General features: G+C 44.1%; 1 protein-coding gene across 2 annotated transcripts in view; it reads right to left on the minus strand.

Moving 5' to 3' along the window:
• Positions 1-22,392: 22,392 nt before the first annotated feature.
• Positions 22,393-27,766, minus strand: part of ANO10 (anoctamin 10) — a 164,766-nt gene continuing 159,392 nt past the window's right edge. For both annotated transcript variants that reach the window (XM_051962098.1, XM_051962097.1), the window contains one exon: positions 22,393-23,042. In XM_051962098.1, coding sequence (XP_051818058.1) covers positions 22,977-23,042 — 66 coding nt within the window. In that variant the 3' untranslated portion in view covers positions 22,393-22,976. The remainder of the gene's footprint in view (positions 23,043-27,766) is intronic.

Below are 27,766 nucleotides of genomic sequence, written 5' to 3' on the forward strand. Positions count from 1 at the left end.
CAGACAATCTGATTTTTTAATACGATGACGATAATCAATGAAGTCTTAAGTACAGCTAGAGATTTGTCCCCACGGAACGGAAACTTGTGAATTTGAGCCTCCCCCAGGGCTTCCCTTAAGATGAGGTAACGCTTGTGGTCACTAGGCCCACAGGGTGCCGTTTCAGCAAGAAATGAAAGGTTTAAACAGGGGTGTACATTTATGTTGGAACATTAGGACAGAATTCTATTTTTTTAAATCCCTCTTTGACTCTTTGCAGGAGTTTGAAAATAGTATTGTCTTCTCTTCCAGTTCTTCTATTCCTCCATGTTCAGCTTGCCCCCAAAATGGGCTAATTTGGACATAAACCAACATGGCGGGTGTGTGTGTACATACAATACATATGTATATGTACACATATATGTGTGTACACATCCACACAGATAAATACACACCCCAAGATAGAGAAAAAACCCTCTCATGTTTTTTCTTTGTGGGAAGCTTTCCTGTTTCACTCTCATCTCCTTGCTATAATAACGATTTTCCTTCTTGCTTTTGACTCTTCTTGAAGACCACTTTGGGTGGTCCTTTTGTTCTATAAGGTAGGGTAGATAGCAGGTTCTTCTCTTCGCATTGGGCAGGGGGCTCTCTGGGCTGTTCTCTGGGTCTCAGAAGCAGAGATTGTGACCTTGGGGATGAGGTGGGGGCTGACAGGACTAGGGCCCAGGTGGGGAGAGGGGAGGCGGACCAGTCGCCATGTGTCCAGAGTGACCCAGCTCGCCCGGGTCTGGCGGAGAGTGGGCGGAGCACCAAAGAACAGAAGCGACTTTTCCTTGGGTTCTAGGCCTGTGGCCCCCTCTCCCGGTCATGGATCATGTGACTGCTCCTGGAACGCAGTCTCCCTCCTTAACCAAGCAGACGGGGCTGCACACCCGGGTCTCCTTTCTGGTCCAGGCCCGTGTGTCAAGCGGCAACGCACATTCAGGGTGAAGGTTCTGTGTCCAACACCATGAGAGTGGATGTGAGGTTGGAGCCGGAGAAGGTGGGATCTTCCCAAGGGCCAGCGGTGAAGCTGGGGGGCTCACGGAGGCGTGAGGCTGCCCTCGGAGGAGGAGAGACGCTTACTTCTAAAGGGCATTGGCAATAAACTCTTTGTTGCAGCTGTTTTTTCCAAGTATTGTAAATACTTTTTTCCTGTGATTATGTACAGCCTTGGAATGGCACCTTTTAACTAACCCCCTATGTATTTGATTTCCAACAGTTTTTATATTCAGATGTATATATATATAGATGTGTATATAAATATAAATATATATATAAATATATATATATATATATATATATGGTGCTCACTTTAGAAACAGCAGTGTTGACCATTTATGCTGCAGAGCTGTGAGACAGCCTTAGTCGTTGTGGATGGTTGGTGGAACCTCTGGGCGTTCAGATGTCGGTCTGAGTGTTGTCTTTTATCCATTTGTTCCTAAGTGAATGATTGTGCATGTGTTGTCTGTCCTGGGCTGTTGTCCCGTGAAAAGGAGGGAGAGAATAACCATTACATTAAGATAATATTGGACCAAACTATGTACTTGCTCTAAACAGTTTCTTGTACCCCTTAACTTGTCTTTAAAAGTTGCATAAGAGTTACAGTAGTGTATAAATTAAATATTGTGTGAAAACAATTAGTCTTGTATTTTTCTGTATGTGTGTATATATAATTATGTACCTCTAACAATTCTATCTGTATTTAAAAGATGTGACAATCTTGACACAGAATTTTAAGGATAGACGTGAATATGAACAGATTTAGCAAAACAGAGATGAATTCAGGATAACCCGCCAAGTAAGAATTGCGATGTGTTAAGAGGGTACAGGAATACCAGCTGATCTGGTCAGTGGCTTCCAGCTGTCTGAATTTTTTCATTGTGTAACATTCACAGATGTGTGACAGAAATGGAAAAAAAAAATCCAACTAATAAAGTAACATCTTGGTGTTCAGCACATAAATGGTGTTCTATGTCAGATTTGTACCATTTGCAGACTGATCTCTGAGGAACATATCCCACACTGTGTGGAAACTGCCATTCTATCATACACAAGAAGGTCTTTGCTAGGGAAACTGAGGTCGACATGGCTGGGGGCTCGTGACCTCATCCCATGGGAGGGGTCTCCGCTCACTCCAAAACTCTAGGTTCCAGTCTTTGTATGCCCGGCCCCCAGTGAAGGTCCCATGGACGGTGATGGTACCAGAATGGGGCTCCAGGGTAGCCTTAGTGGGACAGTGACGGAGGCTGGGCAGTACTTGAACTCTAGTCTAAATTGTTTCCAAGAGGGAAAAGGAGACGTTCACGCTCAGTTGGGAATGGAGTGCTATCTTACTAAGGAAAGTGGAGGGAAAGAAGTTAAGAGAAAATGGGGAATCCCAATGATAGCGACAAAAAGGGAAACCAGATAAAGGAAGGCCATGGTCAGAAATAAAAAGAGACCTTGGAGGAGGACCAGGATAAAGTGGGGGAAAAACCAGGCTGGAGGGAAATGTGCAGTTAGTAATACACATGAATGTGAATGGAATGAACTCACCCATAAAATGGAAGTGGATAGCAGAATAGATTAAAAACCAGAATCCAACAATGTGTTTATGAGAAACACACTGGGAACACGCATACGCACAGTTAAAATAAAGAGCCTGGGGCAGAATCTATTATGCTTTGGCTAAAGTAAAAAAGGTAGGGGGGACAATAGAATATAGACTTAGATACCTTAAAAGATCACACCCTGTGTTTAAATGGAACTTATTCCAGGAATGTGAGGCTGTTTATATATTAAGAAAACTATAAGCATAATTGATAATTGGGTTAGTAAAACCCCCCCAAAAAAAGTATATGAATAGATGCAGAGAAAACTTCTGATAAAATGCAATACCCATTTCTATTAACACTGGAAAACATAAGCATCAATATCTAAAACCAAGAGAGAGCATTATCTGTAAGAAAACAAACTTGAAGCCTTTCCAATAAGATCAGGGTGAATGTTGATTATCACAGTTTTTCAACATTTGTATTAGAAACTATAACAATAAGACAAGAAAAAGAAAATGGAAGAATAAAAATAGGCAATGAGAAAACATTACTTTCAGATGATGTGATGGAATCCTTCAAGAATCTTAAAGAATTAAAAAACTAGTTGAAACTTTTAGCAAAATTGCAGAATAAAAAAATTAAAAGCAAGTCATCGACATTTCTATATATTACCAGCAAATCCAGCAGGAAGAAATAGAGAAATTACATTTAAAAGAACTAAAAGATATAAACATACTTGGGAGTCCACTTGCCAAAACAAAGCCAGGCACTGTATGAACATAAATACAAAAAATGTTTCATGTAAAAACATCCCTAAACAGAAATAGGAATTGCTCATAAATAAGTTAAACTAATATATATATACACATATACATAAATTGTAAATATACAATTTAGACAAGAGTACACATATAACATACATATATATTCTATTCAAGTTAATTTACTTAGTCAGGCTTATGCCAAACTATTTATAGAGTTAGAAAAAACAATAGCAAAATTCATCTGGAAGAACAAAAGGTCAATATCAAGTGAGCCAATGAAAAGATTATGAAAGAAATGGCCTTGTCGTACCCGATTTCAAACTGTAGTATAAAGTAGTAATCATCAAAATAATTTGGTACAGGCTAAGAAACAGAGTAGTGGATCAGTGAGAAGATCAGGTACAAAATTTTTGTTGTTCAGTCTGACTCTCTGTGACCCCATTTAGGGTTTTGTTGCCAAAGGCACTAAAGTGATTTGCCATTTCCTTCTCCAGCCTGTATTTTACAGATGAGAAAATGAAGGCAAACAAGGTAAAATGACTTGCCCAGAATCACACAGCTAGTATCTGTCTGAGACCAGATTTGAATTTGGGAAGATTGAGCCTTTCTGACTTCAGGCCCATCGTTCTATCTTCTGTGTCACCTACCTGCCCATCTAATGTCTGATAAACTCTCCAAGCCAAGATTTTTGGATGGAAACTCATTATTTGCCCAAAATTGCTGGGAAAAACCATAAGCAGTTTAGCAGAAACTAGGCACCATATACGAAAATAAGGTCGAATTGAATAAATGAGTTAGACAAAAAATGATACCAAAGTAGAGCAAGCACTTGTCAAATCTGTGGAGAAGGAAAGCTTATGGCAAATGAGAGATAATCACAGGAAGTAAAATAGATCATTTTGATTAGATGAAATTAATTTGCATCCCCCTTCCCCCAAGTGCAGCCAAAATTAGAAGGAAAAGTTAAAAGGGGAAAAACTTAGACATCATTTCTCTGATAAAGACCTCATTTTTCAAATATAAAGGGAACTAAGCCAAATTTATAAAAATAAGAACCATTTGCCAATTAAAATGACCAAAGGATATGAACAGTTTTTAGAAGAAGAAATCAAAGATAGCAATCAGTAGTCACCAAAAAATGCTCTAGATTGGGGCAGAGCCAAGATAGCAGGGAGAAGCCGGAAGTTGCTTGAGCTCTCCCCATTTTCCCTAAGTAACAACTTGAAATCAAGCCTCTGAACAGATTCTAGAATGACAGGAAGAGATGGAAATGAAATGATTTTCCAGCTCAAGTTATCCTGGAAAGACTTTAGGGGAGGGAGGGAACGAAGGAAGTGCTATCTGGAGCTGCTGGAATACACGGGGAGTCACCTGCCAGTGGCTGCTGGAGATCCAACCCAGAATGGATCCCCTCTTGCGAGAGGATGATAAAAGGAGACTGAGAGGCCTTTGCATTGTCTGACCTTCTTCTTCTTCCCTCTGCTTCCAATTTATCTCATTCCCAGTCCCCAAAACCTGTGTCAACAAAGGCTGCCCTGCAACTCCTTCAGATGCTATGTGGAGCTCTGGGAGCTGTGGAGCTTTGGGAGAACTGATCTGTCCCTTAACAAGGGAGGGAAGGAGGAAGGAAGGAAAGAAGGAAGGAAGGAAGGAAGGAAAGAAGGAAGGAAGGAGGAAAGGGAAGGGAGGAAAGAGAAGGAAGGCAGGGAGGAAAGGGAAGGAGAAAATGAGGAAGAAACAAGATTAAAACACCAACTCAATTCCTCTGAAGAAATCAATTGCTTAAAAGATACAATTGGTGGAGGAGGATTCTGGGAAGGTAAAGGAGGAGGGGAGTAAATTTCAGGCTTTTTGGATTTCCCCCATAACAGGACAAATTTGTGCCGCTGAGGGAACATAAACTAGGGGAAAGCCAAGAAGACTTGGAGACCATCAGGATTTTCATCTCTGAGGAGTCGGGTCTGAAGACTCAGGGAACCTTGGCTGATTGGGGATGCTAGCCCAGCTGTGCTGCTGAGATGTTACCCTGGGAGAAAGGGGGCCAGCACACCGGGAGTGCAGACTAGGGGGCAGGCCCACTGCTGGCTGCTGGCACTCAGCAGGAGCGGGGAGCTCTTGGTTTGGGATTCCAGGTCAGAGGGAAGAGCTGAAGGGAAGCTTGAGGCACCATCTCCCCACCTCAGAATTAGAGGTGCTTATACTAATACTTATTATTTTTTTAAATGAACTGGCAAAAAAGAAAGACCTCCACTATAGAAACATTATGGGAACAGGGAAGACCAGGATTCATCTTCAGAGAATACTGAAAGTAAAAAAACTTCTATCCCCAAAAGTAATGTGAAATGGCTCCCTGCCCAGAGAGAATTTATAGAACTCAAAAAAGAATTTTAAAATCAAATGAGAGATACTGAGGAATAATTAAAAGAAAAAATGGAAACCAAGAAAAGTAAGAAGATTATGGGGAAAAAGGTAATCAATTAGAAAAGGGAAGTACAATCTCAATGATGAAATAACTCTCTAAAAAATTAAATCAGGTGAAGGGAAATCAGTAAAGTTGAGACCAAGAAATGACAAAACATTATAAAGAATAAGAAAATAAAGCAGAATGTGAAACATTTCATAAAAAAATAACAGATCAAGAAGAGAAAATAAGAATAATTGTACTGATAGAAAGTTGTAACCAAAAAGACAACCTTGACACAATAATGCAGGAAATAATCCTAGAAACTTGTCCTGGAGTGATAGAACATGAAGGGAAAATAAAAATTAAAAAAAAAAAATCTACCAATCACCACCTCAAAGTGATCCTTTGTAGAAAACACACAGGAATATTATTGCCAAATTTCAACATCCCCAGATCAAAGAGAAAAATTTGCAAGGAACAAGAAAAAAAACAATGCAAATACACTGAAGCTACAATTAGAATTGTACAGGACTTATCAACAGTTACAATAAAAGACCACAGATCTTGTAAGCATATCTACAGACAAGCAAAAGAACTACGCCTGCAGCCAAAAATATCATACCCAGCAAAATTATAATTTTGAATGAGAAAAAAACAGACATTCAACGAACTTGCAGATTTTCAAGACTTTCTATAACCAAACCCAAACTTAACAGAAAATTTAACATATAAGAGCCAATATGAAAGATCAATTTTAAGGAATTTAACATGAACAAACTGTTGAAACATGGACAAATTATTTATGTTTCTATATATGTATATTATATATTTAAGATTCACATTCACAATAGGATAAGCTCAAAAGAAAGATTGGCAGAGTAAAGATTGGTAGAGTAAAGATAAAAATAGCAATCATGTTATACAAATGAGGTGCAGAGGAAGAAGAGACACAGAAGGCATCAGAGGGGGGAGAAGGGCTCATAGTTCTAAAAACCCACTCCCATTGGGAACGGGTTCAATAGGCAACACTAAATATGTACTACGAAGGATATATCTGTAAAGAAATAAGGGGAGGGGCAGCTAGGTGGCGCAGTGGATAGAGCACCAGCCCTGAAGTCCGGAGGACCTGAGTTCAAATCTGATCTCAGACACTGTCTAGCTGTGTGACCCTGGGCAAGTCACTTAACCCCAATTGCCTAAAAAAAAAAAAAAGAAAGAAAAAAAAAAAGAAATAAGGGGAGAGGCATGGGTAGGTGGGGAAGCAAAAAGTGAGGGAAGAAGACAATGAAGGGATCCCTGGGTGGGGAGAAGTTAAGTAATAGTAAAGCAAGTTATAGAGCAGAATTTAATTAAAGAGGCAGCATGGATAGGAAAGATATGTGTATATATATATGGGATGAGTGTGGGTGTGAGTGTGTGTATATCTATAATTATACATAAATATATATTTTCTTAACTGTAGCTTACTTGGGGGTGGTGGGGGATAAAAGAGGGGAAAAGAATAAAGTAAATAAGGTGCACAACAAAGAAACAAAGAATTTACAAGGAAGTAAAGAAAAAATGCATATTCATGAATATAATTTCTCTAACTAATATACATTTATTTGATCTGGCAATTTGTTGTTATAATTTTATCCTCCCTTGTTATGATACGGGAGCCATGCCAGTAGCTGCTGGAGGTCTAACTCAGACCTGTAGCTCATGTTTCTTGTGTCCCATGTTTGAGCGCCATAATATAGTGTCCAAACTAGCTCTCTGGAGGATCTAGGGACCAGCCTCAGGCTTAGTGGAGGAGTGAAGGAGGGAGGAGAGCCACTAGGATGGTCAAAGATGGAGAGTCTCTATTTCCAGTCCTCTCAGCCCTTAAATACCTCAGTATGATTACATCATTACAGCACACTAAGCATGTGCCAACTAGAGAACCATTATCTCTGTAAGTATCCTTCTTCAAGTAGAACACAGGTGGTCACATCCTCCTTGACTACTCAGGAAGGGTGAGAATACCAAAGGGAGATGGGGAGCCAAACCAGACATTTTCAGCAGGTCCTTACCCAGAGTTCCCCCATTATCTTCAGTTCTCTATACTTCCTAATGTTCTGCCCTGATTTTCTAAAATCAAAAGGCAAAATAGTCATAGAATCCATTAATCATCTCCAGAAAGAGACCCCGTGAGGAAAATCTCCAAGACGTAGTATAATTAAATTCCAGAATTATCAAGTATAAGGAATCCTAGTGAGTAAAGCATCTTAAGTCTCAGCCATGTCTTTTGTGTAACTTTTTGCTGGGAACATGAGAATGTGCTTGGAGTTCTCTATAGAATTACAGGAAAAGCAAAAAGAAATTGGAAGGCCATCCTTTCTTATTCATTGATCAATGAGTATCATTTATTGCAGGCCTGTGTTTATCCCATTCCTTGAGTAAACACAACTCTTAAAGAAATGAACAAATATTCTCCTTTGTGGGCCTCTTGTACCTGGGAGGATGCTACATCTCAAGAGCCACGTATCAAATGGGAATACTTAGCCCAGTGCCTTCTTTGTTCTCAGCCTATAAAAACCCCTTAGTGGAAAAGGACCTTGAGGAAGTAGTTTTGTACAAATTGCTGAGCAATGGCTCCCACTCGAGACTGAATAGCTGTGACCGTCCTCCCAGACAAAGAATTCACATGTTGGTGCTTCCTCGGGGGTAATGATGTATGTTTGTTTGTTAACTGTGTATTACTTTTGTTCTATGAGTTTCCTCTTCTCTTATGTCTTATTTAAATCAAGGTTCTGAGCAGTAATAAACTTGTAACCCACCTTCTTTAAGGCTTTAAGGCTGTTGAATGTGAATTCCAAACCTAGATTAATCTTATATCAGGTCAAGGAGAAAATACTGCAAAGCTGCCAAAAAGAAACAATTCAAGTATCAAGGGACCAGAGTCAAGATTACACAGGTTAGCTTCCCCCATTAAAGGATCAGAGGGACTGGAATATGATATTCTGTAGGGCAAAGAAGCTTGGAGTACAACCAAAAAATAACTCCTCAGGAAAACTGAGTATAATCTTTCAGGGGGAAAGATGAACATTCAGTGAAATAGGAGACTTTTCAATCATTTCTAATGAAAAAACCAGCACTAAACAGAAAATTAGATTTTCAATACAAGCCTCAAGAAAAGCATAAAAAAGATAAACAGAAAAGAAAAAAAAAAACAACTACAAAACATGATATTAAAGGTCAAATTGTCCACATCCTTATGTGGGAAGATAAGATCTGAGATAATAATACCTTGAGAACAGCATCTTTATTAGGGCAATTAGAAAGGATATACATAGATAGAGGGTGTATGTATAAGTGATGTTATTTTTAAAAAGACCTTAAGGGGCAGAAAAAGAGAAGAGGAAAGTGCAATAAAATGAGGTAAATCAGGTCATATGAAGAAGTATAAAATACCTATTACAGTAGAGGGAAAAAAGGAAAGGGGATAAGTATTGTTTGAAGCTTAACTTTATCAGATTTGGCTCAAAGAAGGGATACCATACAGACAGTTGGTATAGAAATGTATCATACCCTATAGGGAAGTACGAAGGAAAAAGGAAAAGAAAAGAGAGCTGAGTAGAAGGGAGTGCAGAAGCAGGAGAGAAAAAATGCAACAGAAGGGAGGAGGGGTGTTAAAAGGGAAGGGAGATTGAGAGAGAGAGAGAGTAATCAAAAGCAAAACTGGTGAGAAAGGACAGGGTGTAAAAGGGAGAAAAACATAAAAACAGGAGAAAATAGGATGGAAGAAAATCACAGCTAGCAATCATAACTGTGAATGTGGATGGGATGAACTCTCCCATAAAATGGAAGTAGGTAGAAGAAAGATTTAAAAACAAAATTTTACAATATGTTCTTGACAAGAAACACACTTGAAGCAGAAAGATATACACAGAGTAAAGGTAAAAGGCCATCAATGAACTCCCTAAGAAAAACTTCCAGGGCCAGATAGATTCATAAGTGAATTTTCCCAAACACATTTAAAGAACAATTATTCCCAATACTATATAAGTTATTTGAAAAAATAAAGGAATCCTACCACATTTTTATGACATTATGAAATATGGTGTTGATATCTAAAACAGAGAAATAAAATTACAGACCAATCTCCCTAATGAATATTGATGAAAAATTTAAATAAAATATTAGCAAAGAGATTACATCAATTAATCACCAGTTTAGTACATTGTGACCAGGTGGGATTTATACCAGGAATGTACAGCAGGTTCAGTATCAGGAAAACTACCCACATAATTAACTATATCAATAACAAAATCAACAGAAATCATATAATTATCTCAATAGATGTAGACAAAGTATTCGACAAAAAACAGCACTCATTACTATAAAACCCCTAAAGAGTATGAGAATAAATGGAGTTTCCCCTAAAATGTTAAGCAGCATCTATCTAAAACCATCAGCAAGCATTACATGTAATGGGGATAAGCTAGAAGCTTTCTCAATAAGATCAGAAGTGAAGCGCGGATGCCTGTTATCACTACTATTATTCAGTATAGTACTAGAAAATGTTAGCTTTAGCAATAAGAGAAGAAAAGGAAATTGAGGGAATTAGATTAGGCAATGAAGAAATAGAGCTATCACTCTCTGCAGATAATAAGATGGTACAGAGAATGATAGAGAACCAATTAAAAGACTACTTGAAATAATTAACAGCTTTAAAGTTGCAATATATAAAATAAACTCACATAAATCATCAGCATTTGTATATATCACCAACAAAGTGCAGCAGCAAGAGTTAGAAAGAGAAATTCCATTTAAAATAATGATTCATATATAAAACATTTGGGAATCTTCCTACCAAGACAAACCCAGGAATTATATGAACATAATTATAAAACACCTTTCACACAAAGTCAGATCTAAATAACTGGAAAATTATCAATTGCTTATAGGTAGGCCAAGCTAATATAATAAAAATGACAGTTCTATGTAAATCAGTCTACTTATTCAATTCCATACCATTCACAGTACCAAAAAGTACTTTACAGAGCTAGAAAAAAATAATAGCAAAATTCATCTGGAAGGACAAAAGAATAGGGATATCAAGGAAACTGATGAAGAAAAATGCAAAGGAAGGGAATTAGCTATATCAGATCTAAAACTGTATTATAAAATGGCATGATCAAAACCATTTGGTACTGGCTAAGGAATAGAGTGGTTGATGAGTGGAATGGATTAGCTACACAAGCCACAATAGTCAATAACAACAGTAATTTACTGTTTGATAAACCCAAAGACACTATCTAACTTCTGGGATAAGAACATACTATTTGATAAAAACTTTTGGGAAAAGTGGAAAATAGTAAAGTAAAAACTAGGCATTGACCAACATCTAACAGCTCACATCAAGTTGTCAAAATACATACATGATTTAAACATAAAAGGTATTATCATAAGAACATTATAAGAGCAAGGAGTATTTTATTTGTCAGATCTATGGAGGAGGGAAGAATATGTGACCAAACAAGAAATAGACAATATTAGGAAATGCAAAATGGATAATTTTGATTACATTAAATTAAAAAGCTTTTGCATAAAGTCAATGCAACCAAGATTCCAAGAGAAGCAGGAAGCTGGGAAACTTTTTTTTTTTTTTTTTTTTACATTCAGTGTTTCTGATTAAGGACTCATTTCTAATATGTAGAGAACAGACTCAAAATTGTAAGAATGTGTCATTCCCCAATTGATATTGGTCAAAGGGTATGAACAATTTTCAGATGAAGAAATTAAGATCATCTACAATCATATGAAAAAAAATCCCTAAATCTCTATTGATTAGAGAGATGCAAATGAAAAAAAAACTATTAGGTATTATCTTACACCTATCAGATTGGCCAAAATGACAGAAAAGAAAAATATTTTTGCAGAGGATGTGGGAACATTGGAACATTTTTAGTGGAGTTATGAACTGATCCAACCATTCTAGAGAGCAATTTGCAACTACTATGGCCAGAGAGCTATAAAATCAAGCATACCCTTTGACCCAGCAGTGTCTCTACTAGGTATATATTTTAAAGAGATCATTAAAATGGAAAAGAACCCATGTGTATAAAGATATTTGCAGCAGCTCTCTTTGTGTGTCAAAGAAATGGAAATCAAGAAAATGCCAGTCAGTTGGGGAATGGTTGAACAAATTGTGATATATGAATATAATGGAATACTATTGTTCTATAAAAAATGAGTGGGTGGATTGAAGAAAAACCTGAAAAGACTTACATGAACTGATGCTGAGTGAAGTGACCAGAACCAGGAGAACATTGTATGCATTAACAGCAGCATTATGCAATAATAAGCTTTGATTAATTGCTTTTCTCAGTAATATGATTCTGAAAGACTCATTTTGAAAAATGCCATCCACATCCAAAAAAAGAACCATGGAGTCTGAATGTATATTGAAGCATTTTTCACTTTTGTTGTTTTTTTTCTTTCTTGTAGTTTTTTCTTTTTGTTCTTATTCTTTTTTCACAACATGACTAATATGGAAATATGTTTACTATAAATGTAGATGTATAACCTATACCAAATTGATTGCAATCTTGGAGAGGGGCAAGGGAAAGGAGGGAGAAGGAGATGACAGAGGTCTCTATACTCAGATCCAGGTCCCAGTCCTGGATGACTGTCCCAGGGTGAGAAGGAGCATTAGTTCATCAAACTGTGCAGCCACACAGGACCCTCCTCACAGAGGAGAAGAATGTGCAGAAGAATGCTTGTGGTCACTCCCAGACCAGGGCATGGGCCAGGAGAACAGTAAAAACATTTCTTAACCTTGGAAGAACCGAAAACTTACAGTCCCTAGAAGGATCTCTGTATCATTATTTTCATTTTCTTGGACAAAATTATGGATTGTTTCAGTGATTTGTTGTTTGACCCACTTGTTTTTAGAATTAGATTATTTAGTTTCCAATTGGTTTTTAGTCTATCTTTCCCTGGCCCTTTATTGAAAAAATATATATTGCATTATGGTCTGAAAAGGAAGTATTTACAATTTCTGCCTCTTTGCATTTGATTGTGAGCTTTTTATGCCTTAATACAGGCTCAGTTTTTGTGTAGATGCCATGTACTGCCAAGAAAAAGGTATACTCCTTTCTGTCCCTATTCAATTTTCTCCAGAGATCTATCATCATATCTAGGTTTTCTAGGGTCCTTATAACCTCCCTAGTTTCTTTCTTGTTTATTTTGTGGTTAGATTTGCCTGATTCTGAAAGGGGGTGGTTGAGGTCCCCCCCACTAGAATAGTTTTGCTGTTTATTTGGAAAGACTTTCATGAGCTGATGCAAAGGGAATTGTACTATGTATAAAGTATTAGCAATATTTTAAGATCAGATGTGAATGTGTTTTATTTTGTTTATTTCTTCCTGTAACTGGCTTAAAATCTTCTCCAGGAATTTGCCTGCTCTACCATGTGCATACACATTTAGTGTCATTACTATTTCATCATTTATGGTATTCTTATCAAAATGTACTTTCCCTCCTTATCTCTTTTAATAAGATCTCTTTTTACCTTTGCTTTATCTGAGATCAGAATTGCTACCCCAGCTTTTTTTTTTTTTTACTTCAGTTGAAACATAATAAATTCTGTTCCAGCCTTTTACCTTTACTGTGTACGTGTTTCTCTGTGTTAAGTGTGTTTCTGTAAACAACATATTGTAGGATTCTGTTTTTTTAATCCACTCTACTATTTGCTTCCATTTTATGGGAGAGTTCATTCCATAATGAACCGGCTCCTAGAAGGATCTCTGAAAACAGTTGCACAAAATCCTTGAAGCTTAGGACTGTGCACCCTCTACCCTGGAAGCAGAGCCCCACTTTAACAAGGAGTTAAAAGTCAAGTAATAGGCTCAGAAAATAGGTTGAGCAAACAATCAACAGAAAAAACACTGGCTGAAGAAAGTTACTATAATGACAAGAAAGATCAAAGCATACGCTCAGAAGATAACAAAGTCAAAGCTCCTAAATCCAAAGTCTCCAAGAAAAATATAAAGTAATCTCAGACCATGGAAGAACTCAAAAAGGATTTTGAAAATCAAGTAAGAGAGCTAGAGGAAAAAAATTTTTTAAAGGTTTTTATTTTCAAAACATATGCACAGATAATTTTTCAACATTGATCCTTGCATAGCCTTGTGTTTCAGATTTTCCCTTCCTTCCCCCCACCCTCTCCCCTAGATGTCAAGCAATCCAATATATGTTATACATGTTAAAATATATCTTAAATCCAATATATGTAATCATATTTATACAATTCTCTTGCTGTACAAGAAAAATCAGATTAAAAAGGAAAGTAAATGAGTAAGAAAACAAAATGGAAGCAAACAACAACAAAGAGTGAGAATGTTATGTTGTGATCCACATTCACTTCCCACAGACTAGAAGAGAAGGGAATGAGTGTGATGCAAGAAAATCATGTAAAACAAATCAACAGCTTGGTAAAAAAGACATGAAAAAATACTGAAGTGGCCAAATGAAAAATATATTCACTGAAGAAAATTATTCCTTAAAAATTAGAATTGAGCAAATGGAAGCTACTTTATGAAAAATCAAGAAACCATAAATCAAAACCAAAAGAATGAAAAGACAGAAGACAATTTGAGGTAATTTAAATAATTTAATAAACAATAATTTAAATTTAAATTAATAAATTAAAAATTATTGGACTACCTGAAAGCCATGATCGGAAAAAGAGCCTAGACATCATCTTCCCAGAAATTGTCAGTGAAAACTGCCCTGTATTTTAGGACCAATGTAAAATTAAAATTGAAAAAAATCCACCAATTACCACCTGAAAGAGTTCCCAAAATGAAAACTCTCAGGAATATTTTAGCAAATTTCATAGCTCCAAGCTCAAGGAGAAAATGTTTCAAGAAGCCAGAAAGAAACAATTCAAGTATCTTGGAGTCATAGTCAGAAAAACACTTAGATTTAGCAGCTTCTACAGTAAAAAATCAGAAGATTTGAAATATAATTTCAGAGGGCAAAGGAGCTAGGTTTACAACCAAGAGTCATCTACCCAAAGAAACTGAGTATAATCTTTCAAAGGAAAAAAGAAAGGGATACTCAATGAAATAAAGGATTTTTTAGTATTTTTGGTGAAAAGAGCAGAGCTGAAGAGAAAATTTGACTTCCAAATAGAAGACTCTAGAAAAGCATAACAAGGTAAACAGGAAAGGGAAATCATGAGGAACTTAGTAAGATCAAACTGTTTATATTCCTACATGAGAAGATAATGCTTACTTATAAGAACTTTCTTGTTATTAGGGTAATTAGAAGCAGTATACATAAAGAACACAGTTGTTAGTTGAATGTGAAAGACTATCTAAAAAAATAAAATTAAGGGTGAGTGAGGAAAGGGGAAGGGAGAATAGAATGGGATAAATTATCACATATAAAAGAGGCAAAAAAAGTTTTTACAATGGAGGGGAGCAAGGGAAGATAAGGGAAGTGAGTAAACCTTACTCTCATCAAAACTGGCTCAGAGGGAATAACACACATTCATTTATGTATAGAAATCTATTTTACCCTACTGGGAAGTAAAAGAAGAAGGAGATAAGAGAAAGGGAGAGGGAGAGAGAAAGGAGGGAAGATTTGGGGAGGGAATAGTCGAAAGTAAAATATTTTTAAAGAGGGACAGGGTGAAAGGAGAGAGAGAATAAACAAAGCAGAAATACAGTTAGCAAGAGTAAATGTGGGGAAAAAAATTGAAGCAAAGTTTTTTTTTTTTTAAAACGAAGACCTCATTTCTCAAACATAGAGAACTGATTCATATTTTTAAAAAAATAAGAATCATTCCCCAGTTGACAAATGATCAAAAAATAAGAACAGTTTTTCAGATGAAGCAATCATAGCTCTCTATGACCATATGGAAAAATTCTCTGCTCAGTAATGATTGGAGAAATACATATTAAAACATTTCTAATGTACTACTACATACCTATTAAATTGACTAATACGACAGAAAAAGAAAATGACAAATGTTTGAGGGGATATTGGGAAAATGAGATAATAATGCGTTGTTGGTGGAGCTGTGAACTGATTCAACCATCCCATAGAGTAATTTGGAGCTATTCCCAAAGGACCATAAAACCATGGATACCCCTTTGACCTAGCAATACCACTAGTTGGTCTATATCACTAAAGAGATTAAAACAAAAATAAGGACCTAAATTTATAGCAACTCTTTTTGGGGACAAAGATTTAAAAATTGAGTAGATGCCCATCAATTGGGAAATGGCTGAATAAATTGTGGTATGTGATTATGATGGAATACTACTGTGCTATAAGGAATGATGTTCAGGAGGTTCTCAGAAAAATTTGGAAAGACTTTCATGAGCTGATGCAAAGGGAATTGTACTATGTATAAAGTATTAGCAATATTTTAAGATCAGATGTGAATGACATAACTATTGTCAGCAGTACGGTGATCCAGGACAACTCTGAAGGATTTATAATGAAAAATGCTATCAATACTCAGTGACTTTTTTTTTTTTTACTTTATTTTGCTTGAGGGTTTTTAAAAGTCTGTTTTCTTTTACAATATTACTATTATGGAAATGCTTTGCACAACTACATATGTATAAAATTCCTTGCATTCCCAATGGATGGGTGAAAAGAGAAGGGAGAAGGGACAGAATTTGGAACTCAATGTTTTAAAAATTAATGTTAAAATTATTTTATTATTTATATTTATATATTCATAATATATATAATATATAATACTTACAGATTATATTTATTTATTATTAAAATCATTTTCATGTAACAAAGAAAAACAAAATACTAAATTAAAAAAAAAATAAGCAGCATGTTTTCAGAAAAACTTGGAAAGACCTATATGAAGTGATACAAAGTAAAATGAGCAGAATCAGGAGATCATTGTACATGGTAACAAGAATACTGTAATAATGCTCAACCATGAAAGGCTTGGCTACTATAGTCAATACAGTGAACCAAGACAATTCCAAAGGACTTATGATGGAAAGATGCTATCCACCTCCAGAGAGAGGATTGAAGCATACACTTTTCCACTTAATTTTTCATGTTTTTTCTTGATATGAGTAACATGAAAATATATTTTGCATGAATCCACAATATTTAATTAGCATCTTGTTTGCCTTCTTGATGGGTAGAGGATTTGAAATTTTTAAAAAATGTTAAAAATAAGTAATCATTTTTATTACTTTTGGATAATTATCTACTTATGGCTAAGCTACCAGTTTTTAGACCAGCCTCATGTGAGACCTCTAGAAAGAACTCTACGGCATCATCCAGAAGGGTGTACGCAGCTTCATCAGACTGATTCACGTGTCTGAGTTCCGGCATATGTTGGACTTGAACATTTCCCAGCAGGGAAACGTGGCCTGCTTCTGGGGGCTGCAAAGTCTGCTTTGTGAGGAGCAACACTGCCAAAGCTTGGGGGCCGCCAAGGGGGAGAATCTGCTTCCAAGCCCCTCAAAGTTGGTGGGAGAAGGGAAGCCCATCCTTCCCTTGCCGGAGCAACCAAGGAAAGAGTGGTGACAGAGGTAGGAGGAGGAGGGGAGGCTGGAGCAGACAATGGGGACCACTCAGGGAGGATGAGGAGGAAGAAAAAATGATCCGAATGCTGTTGGATTTTTAGCTACAAATAAAATCGGCATCTGTTTAAAAAAAAAAAAGAGTATGTAACATAATGATGATTAACTGTGAAGGACTTAGTTTCTCCAATCAATACACCAGTCCAAGATAATTTCCAAAGGACCCATGATGAAAAATGCTTTTACCTCCAGAAGAGAACTCATGAACTCTGAAAGCAGACAAAGAATAGTTTTTAAATTTTATTTTCCTTGTGTGTTTTTTTTGTCAATTTTTTTCTTTTGCAACATGGCTAATATGGAAATATGTTTTACATGATTTCACATTATAATTTATATTTTATTTCCTACCTTCTTGGGGAGTGACAGGAGGTTGGAGAGTAAGATTTTAGAACTCAAACTTTTTTTAAATGATCATTCAATTTTTTTTACGTATCATTGGGAAAAATTTAACAAAATTAAAATTAAAAAAAAAAGTTAAAAAAGAGTCTGCTGGCAATTCTAATTAAATGATGAAGTCAGAATCCAGATCAATGGAGGGTTTAGAAGAGAGCAAAACATAAAGTGGAGGTGCTGAATTTCCAGGGAGAAATGCTTTTTTGGGGGGCAGGGTTCAGAACTTTAAATATGGGAAGACTTGGATGTGTTTTTAGGTAGCAGGGAAGGTACCTGTAGATAGATTGAAGCTTAAGAAGAAGAAATGGTAGAGAAAGCAAACTGCTTCTCAAGATGAGAGGACAGGCGGTCCAGGAGAGGAAAGAGGAACAAGCATTTATTAGACACCTGCTTTGTGCCAGATACTTTACAAATATCTCTTCTGATCAGGAACCTGAAGGAGGACTGGACTTGGTGAGAAGGGTACTTTGTAATCAGACTAGAAGAAGGGATGACGTCAAGAGGCTTTGTGTTAAAGAGAAGGGAAGAAGAAAGAGCTCACCATGAAAGGATTCACTTTTTTAAGTAGAGTCAAAATCTCCAGACAAGAATTGACTCCTCAGAGGTGCTAACTGGCATGGTAGAAAGAGCACTGGTCCTGGGGTATCTGAGTTCTAACGTGGGCTTGGACACTCCACCCGGCAGAATTTAACTGGTGAGAGATTAAGAGGGGGATGGGGAGAAAGTAAGAATTGATTGGATTAGCTAAAGCTCCTAGGACCTTGGTTTAAGGAGAGCTCATGGTCTCACTAGGAAATGTTGATATTTAATTTATTTTTTAGTTATAGTTTTTTATTTTCAAAATATATACATGGATGATTTTTGACATCCACCACTACAAAACCGTTTTTAATTTTTTCCCTCTTCCCCTGCTTCCCTCCGTCGTCAAGTAATCCAACATATCTTAAACATGTACAATTCTTCTATACATATTTCCACAATGATCTTGCTGCACAAGAAAAATCAGATCCAAAAGGCAAAAAACGAGAAAGAAAATAAAATGCCAACAACAAAAAGAGCGAGAATGCTGTGTGGTGATCCACACTCAGTCCCCACAGTCTCTCTCTGGTCGCAGACGGCTCTCTTCATCACAAGATCATTGGAACTGGCCTGAATCATCTTATTGTTGGAAAGAGCCACGTCCATCAGAATTGATCATTATATAGTCTTCTTGTTGCCGTGTATATGATCTCCTGGTTCTGCTCACTTCCCTCAGTGTCAGTTCATGTGAGTCTCTCCAGGCCTCTCTGAAATCATCCTGGTGGGAGAACTGTTCGGTTCTGCAAATATGTATTGTATCTAGGAAATACTGCAACATATTTAACATATATAGGACTGCTTGCCATCTTGGAATGGGGGGGTGGAGGGAGGGAGGGGAAAAATCGGAACAGAAGCGAGTGCAAGGGAGAATGTTGTAAAAAATTGCCCTGGCATGGATTCTGTCAATACAAAGTTATTATTAAATAAAATAAAATTTAAATTAAAAAAAAAAAGAAATCATCCTGGTGATCGTTCCTTATAGGACAATAATATTCTGTAACATTCCTATCCCATAACTTGTTCAGCCATTCTCCACCCCATGGGCATCCCCGCAGGTTCCAGTTTCTGCCACAAACATTTTGGCACCTACAGGTCCCTTTCCTTTCTTCAGTATCTCTTTGGGGTATAAGCCCAGTAGAAACACTGCTGGATCAAAGGGGCTTCCAGATTGCTCTCCAGAACGGCTGGATGTGTTCACAACTCCACCAGCAATGTGTCATTGTCCCAGTTTCCCCGCATCCCCTCCAGCATTGGTCGTTCTAGCCAGTCTGACAGGCTGTGATGGAATCTCAGAGTTGTCTTAATTTGCATTTTTCTGATCAACAGTGACTTAAAGTACCTTTCCATATGAGTAGAAATAGTTTTAATTTCTTCCGATTTCTGAAAATCATCTATTCATAACCTTTGACCACTCATCAATTGGAGAAGAAACGTTGACATTTTAAACACTTCAGCAAGTATGGACTGAGCTGCTCACTTTGCGCCAGTCCTGTGTGGGTGCGAGTCCAAAGGCCAGAGAGGCTGATGGGGGGGGGGGGGGGGGCTTGAAGGACAGTTCTAAGTTCTGAATGGTTCCGGTCCTGCTTTGTGTCCTCTGGCTGGGGGGGAGGGGGGCGAAGGCCCAAGGGTTCTTCCTGAGCAGCAGAGTGGGCTCCCAGTAAAGGCCTCAGGCCTCCCATGCTGGGAAACACTGGCGAGGAGGCGGCCGAGGGGCGCCCTGCCTCACCCACAGCGTTTCTCCCTTGATGCTCCTCCTGGTCCCAGGAAGTGGCCGGGGCACCTGTTCCAACTCCGTTGTAAGTAAGAAAAATCCGAGTCCGAGTTTCTGAAATTCTGGCGTCGGGCTCCGCCCTCTGGAGTCCCGGGCGCAGACTTGGGTGGGTGGTCCTAAGTCACTTGACCCCAGGGTTCTCTGTGGGGGGCGGGGGTCAGCCCGGCACCTGTTCACCCCTCGGGGCCCCGAGAAGATGCTTCCCACCTCCCGGAGCTGTATGACCCGCGTTCTGACTCCCGGTGCCCGAACCACAGCACGGACCAGGTTCTTCTCAGAGATTCGGGTCCGTCGCCATCTCACTGTGCTCCGGCCCTGGGTCCCAGGGGAGCTGGGCCGCTTTCCGCTCTCTCTCAGCCTCCTTCCGAGTGACTGGATCAGTGATGGAGGAGGGACCTCGGTCTCCCATCTCATAGGAGGGGGGCCGAGGTCCCAGGGGCCCAGCGAGCCGGCCAGCTCCGGACATGGCAAGGGCCGGCTCTCTTCCTTTCCCGGGAGAATTTGAACTTGAGCCTTTTGTGAGCTGAGGTGGGGACGTCAGGGAGTCGTCGGTGCTGAAGCCTTAGGATTTGTCAGCCTGATGCCGGTTCTTCTGGGTCAGTGAGGGGGAGGGGAGAGGACTGTCCAATCCAGGAAAATATAAACACCTTAAAGGCACGAAAGGGTCCGTCTGTCTGTGTCCATCTGCCCATGCCCAGCACTTCCGGCCTGTGGACTTGTTACCCACCAGCTGGTTCAAGTTTAGGTTGATTGGCCCAAGATGAGAAAGCAGGGGCCAGACCCGGGCTTAGGGCCAAGAGGAAAACGGCTCCTCTCCATCTCAAGAGCAACAACTGAGGGGACGCTACATTGCAAGGATCCCGAGGGGGCACCCGCCTGGTCACACCGTCATTCTGCCCTCTGTGGAGAGGACCAGGTGTGTCCTTCCAAAGGGGAGCCGTCTCCCGCTCGCTATCCCCCTGCTAGACTTCTCCTTTCTCGGTGTGTTGGACGTCACCCGCCCGGGATGTACCCATTTCACAGGTTTCTCGTGGAAATCTCACGCAGCTTTTCAGAGTCAGACTGCGATGAAAACTTACCTTCCAGTGGCATTTTCAGATTTTTCATTAAATTTCCTCCCGTTTTCCTCCCAGCCCAGAGCTTAGGCTGATCTGGCTGACAAGTCATATGGTCAAGGGCGTCAGGGCGGACTGGGGTCACAGCTGCCCACAGCCCACCAGGGAATGGGAGCCCGGCCAGCCCTCCCTGACTCCAGCGGGCCACTTCTGACCTTGCAGGAGCATCCGCCCCGGGCCATCAGACAGACATGTTCCTGCGCACTGACCAGCCAACCTGCTTCCTAATGCCGCGGCCTCCTCATCTCAGCCGCAGGGACCCAGCCCTGGGCTTGGAGGCTGGATGCGGTCAGAGCCCAAGGTGCTCCTGGGAACAAGGGGGTCCCTCCTCCCAGCCTGACCATCCCCCCTGCCCGCCCTCCTCCCACTTCACTTGTTTATGGCTTCATTGACTAATGTGTGTCAGGAACCAGTGTAGTGTATGACTGTGTGTGAGGGTGTGTGAGGGCAGCAGAGAGCTGGGCTTGCCCCCCTTTCCCACCCCCACCCTCCCCAGCCTCCCCTGGCTGGTGGGAAGCCTCTGGGCTGGGTCCGATTTCCCTGAAATATTCCCATGTGACCCAAGGCCAGGGGCCACGACTGGGGGGGGGTGTGTGGGGGTGTCCCGGGGGCTACCCTGCACAAGCTTCAGCAGAAGTCTCACCAGAGATGGGATCAGGAGGGGCACCAGGAATAATTGCCCACGGAACCCCCAGGTGAGCCCCAAGGGCAGGTGCCCTCTTGGATGCCCCTAGTGTGAGGAGGGGCTGGTACTGTGTATTGGGAGGAAGGAGCCCACCTACACCGAGTCTGGGGCAGCCCCCAGGGCTTCCCTCCCCCAACCCCCCTCGGCCGAAGCCCCCGCTGGCTCCCAGCTCTAGCTCGCATCTCCTGCCTGCTCTTGGGGGCCTTTTCTCTTCCTCGTTTTCCTGACCGAGTCAGAGAGCGCTCAGGACTCTCAGCGGGGCGGGGTCCCCAGTGGCTCTCTCAGCAGAAGCCCCTAAATTGGGCGGACCCCGTCCCTTCAGGGGGTCAGAAAGGCGTAGGGAAGCCGGCGCCCTCGGGAGCTTCGGGGCACCCTTGTCCCTTCCTGGGGCCTCCGGGCTGGGCGTGGACCAGGGTCCCCGCATGGGCAGAGGCCACAAAGTTTGGGGGCCCGAGGTGGGGCGTCCCCGGTCAGCGGGGCGGGCGGACGGAAGCCCGGACCGAAGGCAGCTCACACGGACACAGGGTAACCGTCATGCAGCTTTGTCTTTAATGGCTCCGAGTCCCACCCCTGAGCGCGCCCGGCAGGGAGTCAGTTCGGGGGCTTTGGGGGCGGCCCCCCACCCTTCTCCGCAGCCAGCCTGCCCCGGGCCACCCAGCGGGCCCCAGGGGCATCATCGCAATGGCGGGTGAGCCCGCAGGAAGGCCATTGAGTCTTGACAGGCTAAGGCCCGGAGCGTGAATAATACAGAATCAAGTGTTGGGGGGAGGGGAGAAGCGGATGTGGGGCCGGGCCCAGAGCCAGGCCTGCCGCGGAGGGCCCCCTCCCCACAAGGGCCCGGAGGGGAGGGGGCGGGGAGACCTGCCTGGTCGGGCCGGCTTCAGCCACCGCAGTGAGCTCTGAAGCTGGGGCTGGCTGCCCAGGCGGGGGAGAGGATGCTGGGAGGCCGGCCCGAGGCCGGCCCGCTGGTGAAGGCCCACACGGAGCCAGGCTGGGCCCGCCGCCCTCGGGGACGGAGGAGAGCCCAGGCCCGGGGAGGTCCGCTGCGCCGAGCCAGTTCTGCGGGCCGGGACCGGCCGGAGGGCCGCTGTCCCGGAGGCGGGGGTTGTCCTAAGTGGACTTCTTCTCCTCTTCCTTCCCTTCCTCCTTCAGCGACTCCGCCACCAGTTTAATGTGCTGCGGAGAGAGCAGAGAGAAGCTTGAGCACCTCGCCCTCAGCCCCGTATGGAGAAGCCCCCACCCCCAGTGACAGCGGCAAAGTGGGGATTCCACGGGGGCTAAAAGCCGCAGCGGACCACGCGCAGGCGCCTTCGTGAGGCTGCTCTCCGATTTCTGTAAAAGACCCCCGCCCCCCTTACGGTCTGGAGGAGCCGGGCCCTCGGCCTGGCCCCGGGGATCGCCGGCACTAACTAAGCTCTCTTTCGTCTGCCTGGGGACGGTTTGTTCCGGGCCCGTGTGTGTGTGCGCACGTGTGCAATGAGTGTGAATGAGTGAGTGTGAGTGTGTGTGTGAGAGAGACACAGAGAGACAGAGACAGAAAGAGAAACAGAGAGAAGGGGAGAGAGAGATCTCGTTTGCCTTCTCCCCACAAGGGCACCTTCTCTCAAGCCTGCTTGGAGACCTCCATGAGCCCCTTGGGCCCCCACCCTCCTCACAGAGCAGCCTGAGCAGCAGGAGCTAGGCGGAGGCTCAGGAGCCAAGAGGCCGGGCCAGACCATTGTACAGAGAAGAAGGTGACCTCAGGCAGAGGGACCTGTTCAAAGTCCCCTAGGACGGGCCCAGACAAGCCGGGCATCCTGGGGGCTCCCACATCAAGCCTCTCCCACCCTCCTGTGCTGGGTGGACTTCCCACCCCGACCCCTCCCCTGCCTGGAATGGCCAGAATCCCTCCTCCTCCTTCTCTCCCACATGCCCATGAGAGCTTATCTGACCGACACTGACAAACACGTAACCCCTGCCAGGGAGATCTGGGCCTTCGGAGGGTCCTTAGTCTCCACAAAAAGCCTTCTCGGCCACCGGGAGTTCTCCTGGGTTTGCCAAAAATAGGGTGAAAAATGCACTTTGGTAGAGCTGGTTTCCTTTTCAGTCCTGTGTATTTTGCATGTTAAAGGTAGTGTGAGGAGCCCGGGAGTGTCACCAGCTGGGCCCAAGGCACAAAGGTGGAGAAGACCCTGAAATGAGCTGCCAAGCTCGGGAATACAGGAGGCTGGGATGGGACCCTCCCTCGGAGCCCCAGCAGCTCCTGTCCGGGGGCTTCTTCTCTCCCTCGTTCCTGTCCCCTCCTGACTCCCCCCACTCCCACCCATTCTTCCCGTGGACCCTCCGCCCCCTTCCTGGCAGCTCTGCTCAGGGGAGGCTCCTGATTTCACAGCCAAGCTGATATCCGACTGCTGATTTTTCAGAATTTCCCTCTGATTTCTCCTCCCAGAGCTGAGCTCCCCGGTCAGTTAAGAGTCCCCGCTGGTTCTGAGGCCTGGTCCCAGCCTCCACGTCACTGCCCAGCTTGACAAAGGATGGAGGAGGGGGCGAAAGAACGTTTCTGGGCCGAGGAGGAGACGTTTGAGGCGGGAAGCTCCGCTCCTGGTCTCCCGAGCAGCCCCGGCTCTCTGAGAGCCCGGGAGCCGCCGGCAGGAGCGGCAGGAGCCAGCGGCCTGGAGCTGGACAGGGGGGCCTGGGGCTCCGCCCCCGCGCGCAGGTAACTCCATTAGTGGCCGGGCCTTCCATTGAGACGGTTTGACTTATTTCCCCAACCTGCGGCGGGTCTGTGGGAGCGGCGGGCCTGTGGGAGCGGCGGACTGTGGGAGCGGCGGGACTGTGGGAGCGGCGGGCCTGTGGGAGCGGCGGGACTGTGGGAGCGGCGGGCCTGTGGGAGCGGCGGGCCTGTGGGAGCGGCGGGCCTGTGGGAGCGGCGGGTCCGTAGGAGCGGCGGGCCCGTGGGAGCGGCGGGCCCGTGGGAGCGGCGGGACTGTGGAGCGGCGGGACTGTGGGAGCGGCGGGCCTGTGGAGCGGCGGGCCTGTGGGAGCGGCGGGACTGTGGGAGCGGCGGGACTGTGGAGCGGCGGGCCTGTGGGAGCGGCGGGACTGTGGGAGCGGCGGGACTGTGGGAGCGGCGGGACTGTGGGAGCGGCGGGCCTGTGGGAGCGGCGGACTGTGGGAGCGGCGGGACTGTGGGAGCGGCGGGACTGTGGGAGCGGCGGGCCTGTGGGAGCGGCGGGACTGTGGGAGCGGCGGGACTGTGGGAGCGGGGGCCTGTGGGAGCGGCGGGACTGTGGGAGCGGCGGGACTGTGGGAGCGGCGGGACTGTGGGAGCGGCGGGACTGTGGGAGCGGCGGGACTGTGGGAGCGGCCGATCGGCTCCGGAGAAGGTGGTTTTCGCCTCCGCTCCCTTTTCCATCACAAACCCTTCCCATCACTCCGAGCGCTCGCTCCGGTTCCTGCAGATTCTCTTTAGAAGGAAACTGGAATATTCCGACCCGGTTAATTATGAGCCCCCGTCCCAGATAAGGAGCGTTAACCAGCACCCGGTGATCGGAGCTTTCCTCGCCGGCTGCCCTCGGAGGGGCCGCGGTCCGGGGATTTCGGGGCCTGCGGGAGGACTCCGGAACATGCTCCCCCAGCATGGAAGCAGGGCGACCGGGCCCAGTGACTGGCGGCTGTGGGAGCGGGCGCTCCTCTGCCAAAGGCCGCAGCCACCAAAAGGCCAAGCTTCTGCGCGTGGAAACAGGAGAGCTGGCCCGGCCTCAGTTTTCTAGTCTCTGAAATGGGATCCATGCGCTTCTGCGTCTCTCACGCGCTGCTTTCAAAAGCTGGCGTCTTCACATATGGAAATATGTTTAAAAGGAGAGCACACGTGTATTTGCTGGGGGGGGGGGAAACATTTAGAACACAAAATTGTACTAAAATGAATGTTGAAAACTCTCTTTACAAGTATTTGGGAAAATACTATTGAGAAAAAATTCTAGATTAAAAGACCCCAAACTTTCCTCGTCTCCAGCGCCAGCATTTGGCCCGGGCACACGCTGAGGAAGAACAGTTTGCTGACCAAGGGACAACATTCTAAATGCCCAGGGTCCTTAAGCCATCCCAAGTGTCCCTTCCCAGCCAGAACCGCTCCCAAGGCCCCGTTGTGGCCGTTTCCCCTGAAACAGATCTGCCATAAATTGAAAATAATCTTTCATTTTTTCCCAATTACATGTAAAGAGTTTTCAAGATTCATTTTTTTATAAGATTCTTAACTTCAAATGATTCTCCCTGCCCATCCCCCTCTCGAGGATGGCAAGGGGCTGTGGGTTGTACACAGGCAGTCACAGCGAACACGTTGCCACAGACGGGCAGAAACTGAGCTCCCCAAGGTCAGGACCAGCACAGCCCGGGCACACAGCAGGCTCCTCAGCTCCTCAGTCTGCCCACCAGTAATGGCGTTTATTGAGCATCTCTATGCAAGCTGGGGGGGTTTGGGGGGTGCTGCCGGGCACACGGGCAAAGCAGCAGCAATCTCTGCCCTGGAAGCAGCGAGAGGGGGACGGGCGGGTCCGCCCAGAGGTCAGCACAGGAGGCTAGGAAATCATTAACCGTCAGCCCGAGGGAGGGCTCCTGGCAATGCTTGCTGGGTGACTAATGGGGGGCGTTTACCCAGCCACCCCCAGTTCCACAGAAGCTGGCAATCGGCAGGGCAGCGACTTCCTGGGCAGGGGCCAAGAAAAGGCCCAGTGACCTGCCCGTGTCAGGCTCCGGGGAAGAGGAAGATCATTTGGGGAACTGTTGAAGGGAGTCGGGGGGAGGGGGCAGGAAGCCAACCGGGAGGTGATGTCACAAGGGGGGCCCCCAGACAGGGAGGGACCCCATCCCAGAAGCAGCAGGTGACTGGCGCTGCCATAAACCTGTCTGACGCAGAGTTGCTCCCTCTGGGCCGCCACGGGGGCAGGGCCGGTCACTGCCGTCCCGTCGGATCCACCCTGGGACCGGAATGGACAGTGACTGTCCCGGTCACCCAGGGCCCTGCATCTCCCCGGGATGATGTCCTGCACTTTGTTCCCCTGCAATCAGGTCCTCTGGCTAGGTCCTTGTAGGGCAGCAGGGGACAGATGCGGAGCATGACGGCCCGGGGCAATGACCTTGGGCTTCCCTGCCCCTCTGCCCACTCTCTAAAACCCCCCTTGTGTCTCCAGGCCAGTCCAAGACTTTCCCAGCACCTCCCAAGGCTTGCCGGAAGGACTCCATGCCAGTCTGTAAGGACAGGAGCCCATGAAGAGCCAGAGGGACAAGCTGAGGGACCCAGGCCTTTCCCTGACTTCCCCAAGGGCTGAAACAAAGGGCATCTCTCTTCTGGCCGCATGGGGAACTTGAAGAGAATGACCGACCCGGCTTTTGGCAGGGGGGAGGCCCAGAGGAGACAAAAGGGAAAGGCAGGGCCTCTGAGAGGGACTGGCCAAGGGGTTTTTATTTTTCATCAAAACTGGTGAAAGCCCAACATTGTGTGAAATAACCCATCAATATGCTCCAAAGTCCTGAAAGTCATCGCTTCAGAGGAGTCTGAAATCTGTGATTTCACAGACAGAAAGGAGGCTTCACAGACAAAAAGAATCCGAAATGACCAGTGCCAGCAGCCGCTGGGAGAAGAATACAGCCCATTCTTTTGGCTGCTCTGTAAGGGAGAGGGGGGAAATGCTGCAAAATGTCATAAAAGTGAAAGGTAAGGGAGCAGAAGAAAGAGATTTTGAGTTCACATGATCTATCAGCAGTCGAGCCTGGGTCAGGGCCCCAGGTTTCAATCGTGAAGGGACCACGGCGCCTCCTTTTCTGAGCCTGGAGAATATGAGCTTCTTGAAAGCCAGGATTTTATCCTTTTGTGTCCCCAAAGCTCTGGCCTGCTTTTTACAGGGCAGGGGCTTGAGCTGAGA

The sequence above is a fragment of the Antechinus flavipes genome, chromosome 5 (genome assembly GCF_016432865.1).
Source record: "Antechinus flavipes isolate AdamAnt ecotype Samford, QLD, Australia chromosome 5, AdamAnt_v2, whole genome shotgun sequence".
In the NCBI taxonomy this organism is placed as follows: Eukaryota; Metazoa; Chordata; class Mammalia; order Dasyuromorphia; family Dasyuridae; genus Antechinus; species Antechinus flavipes.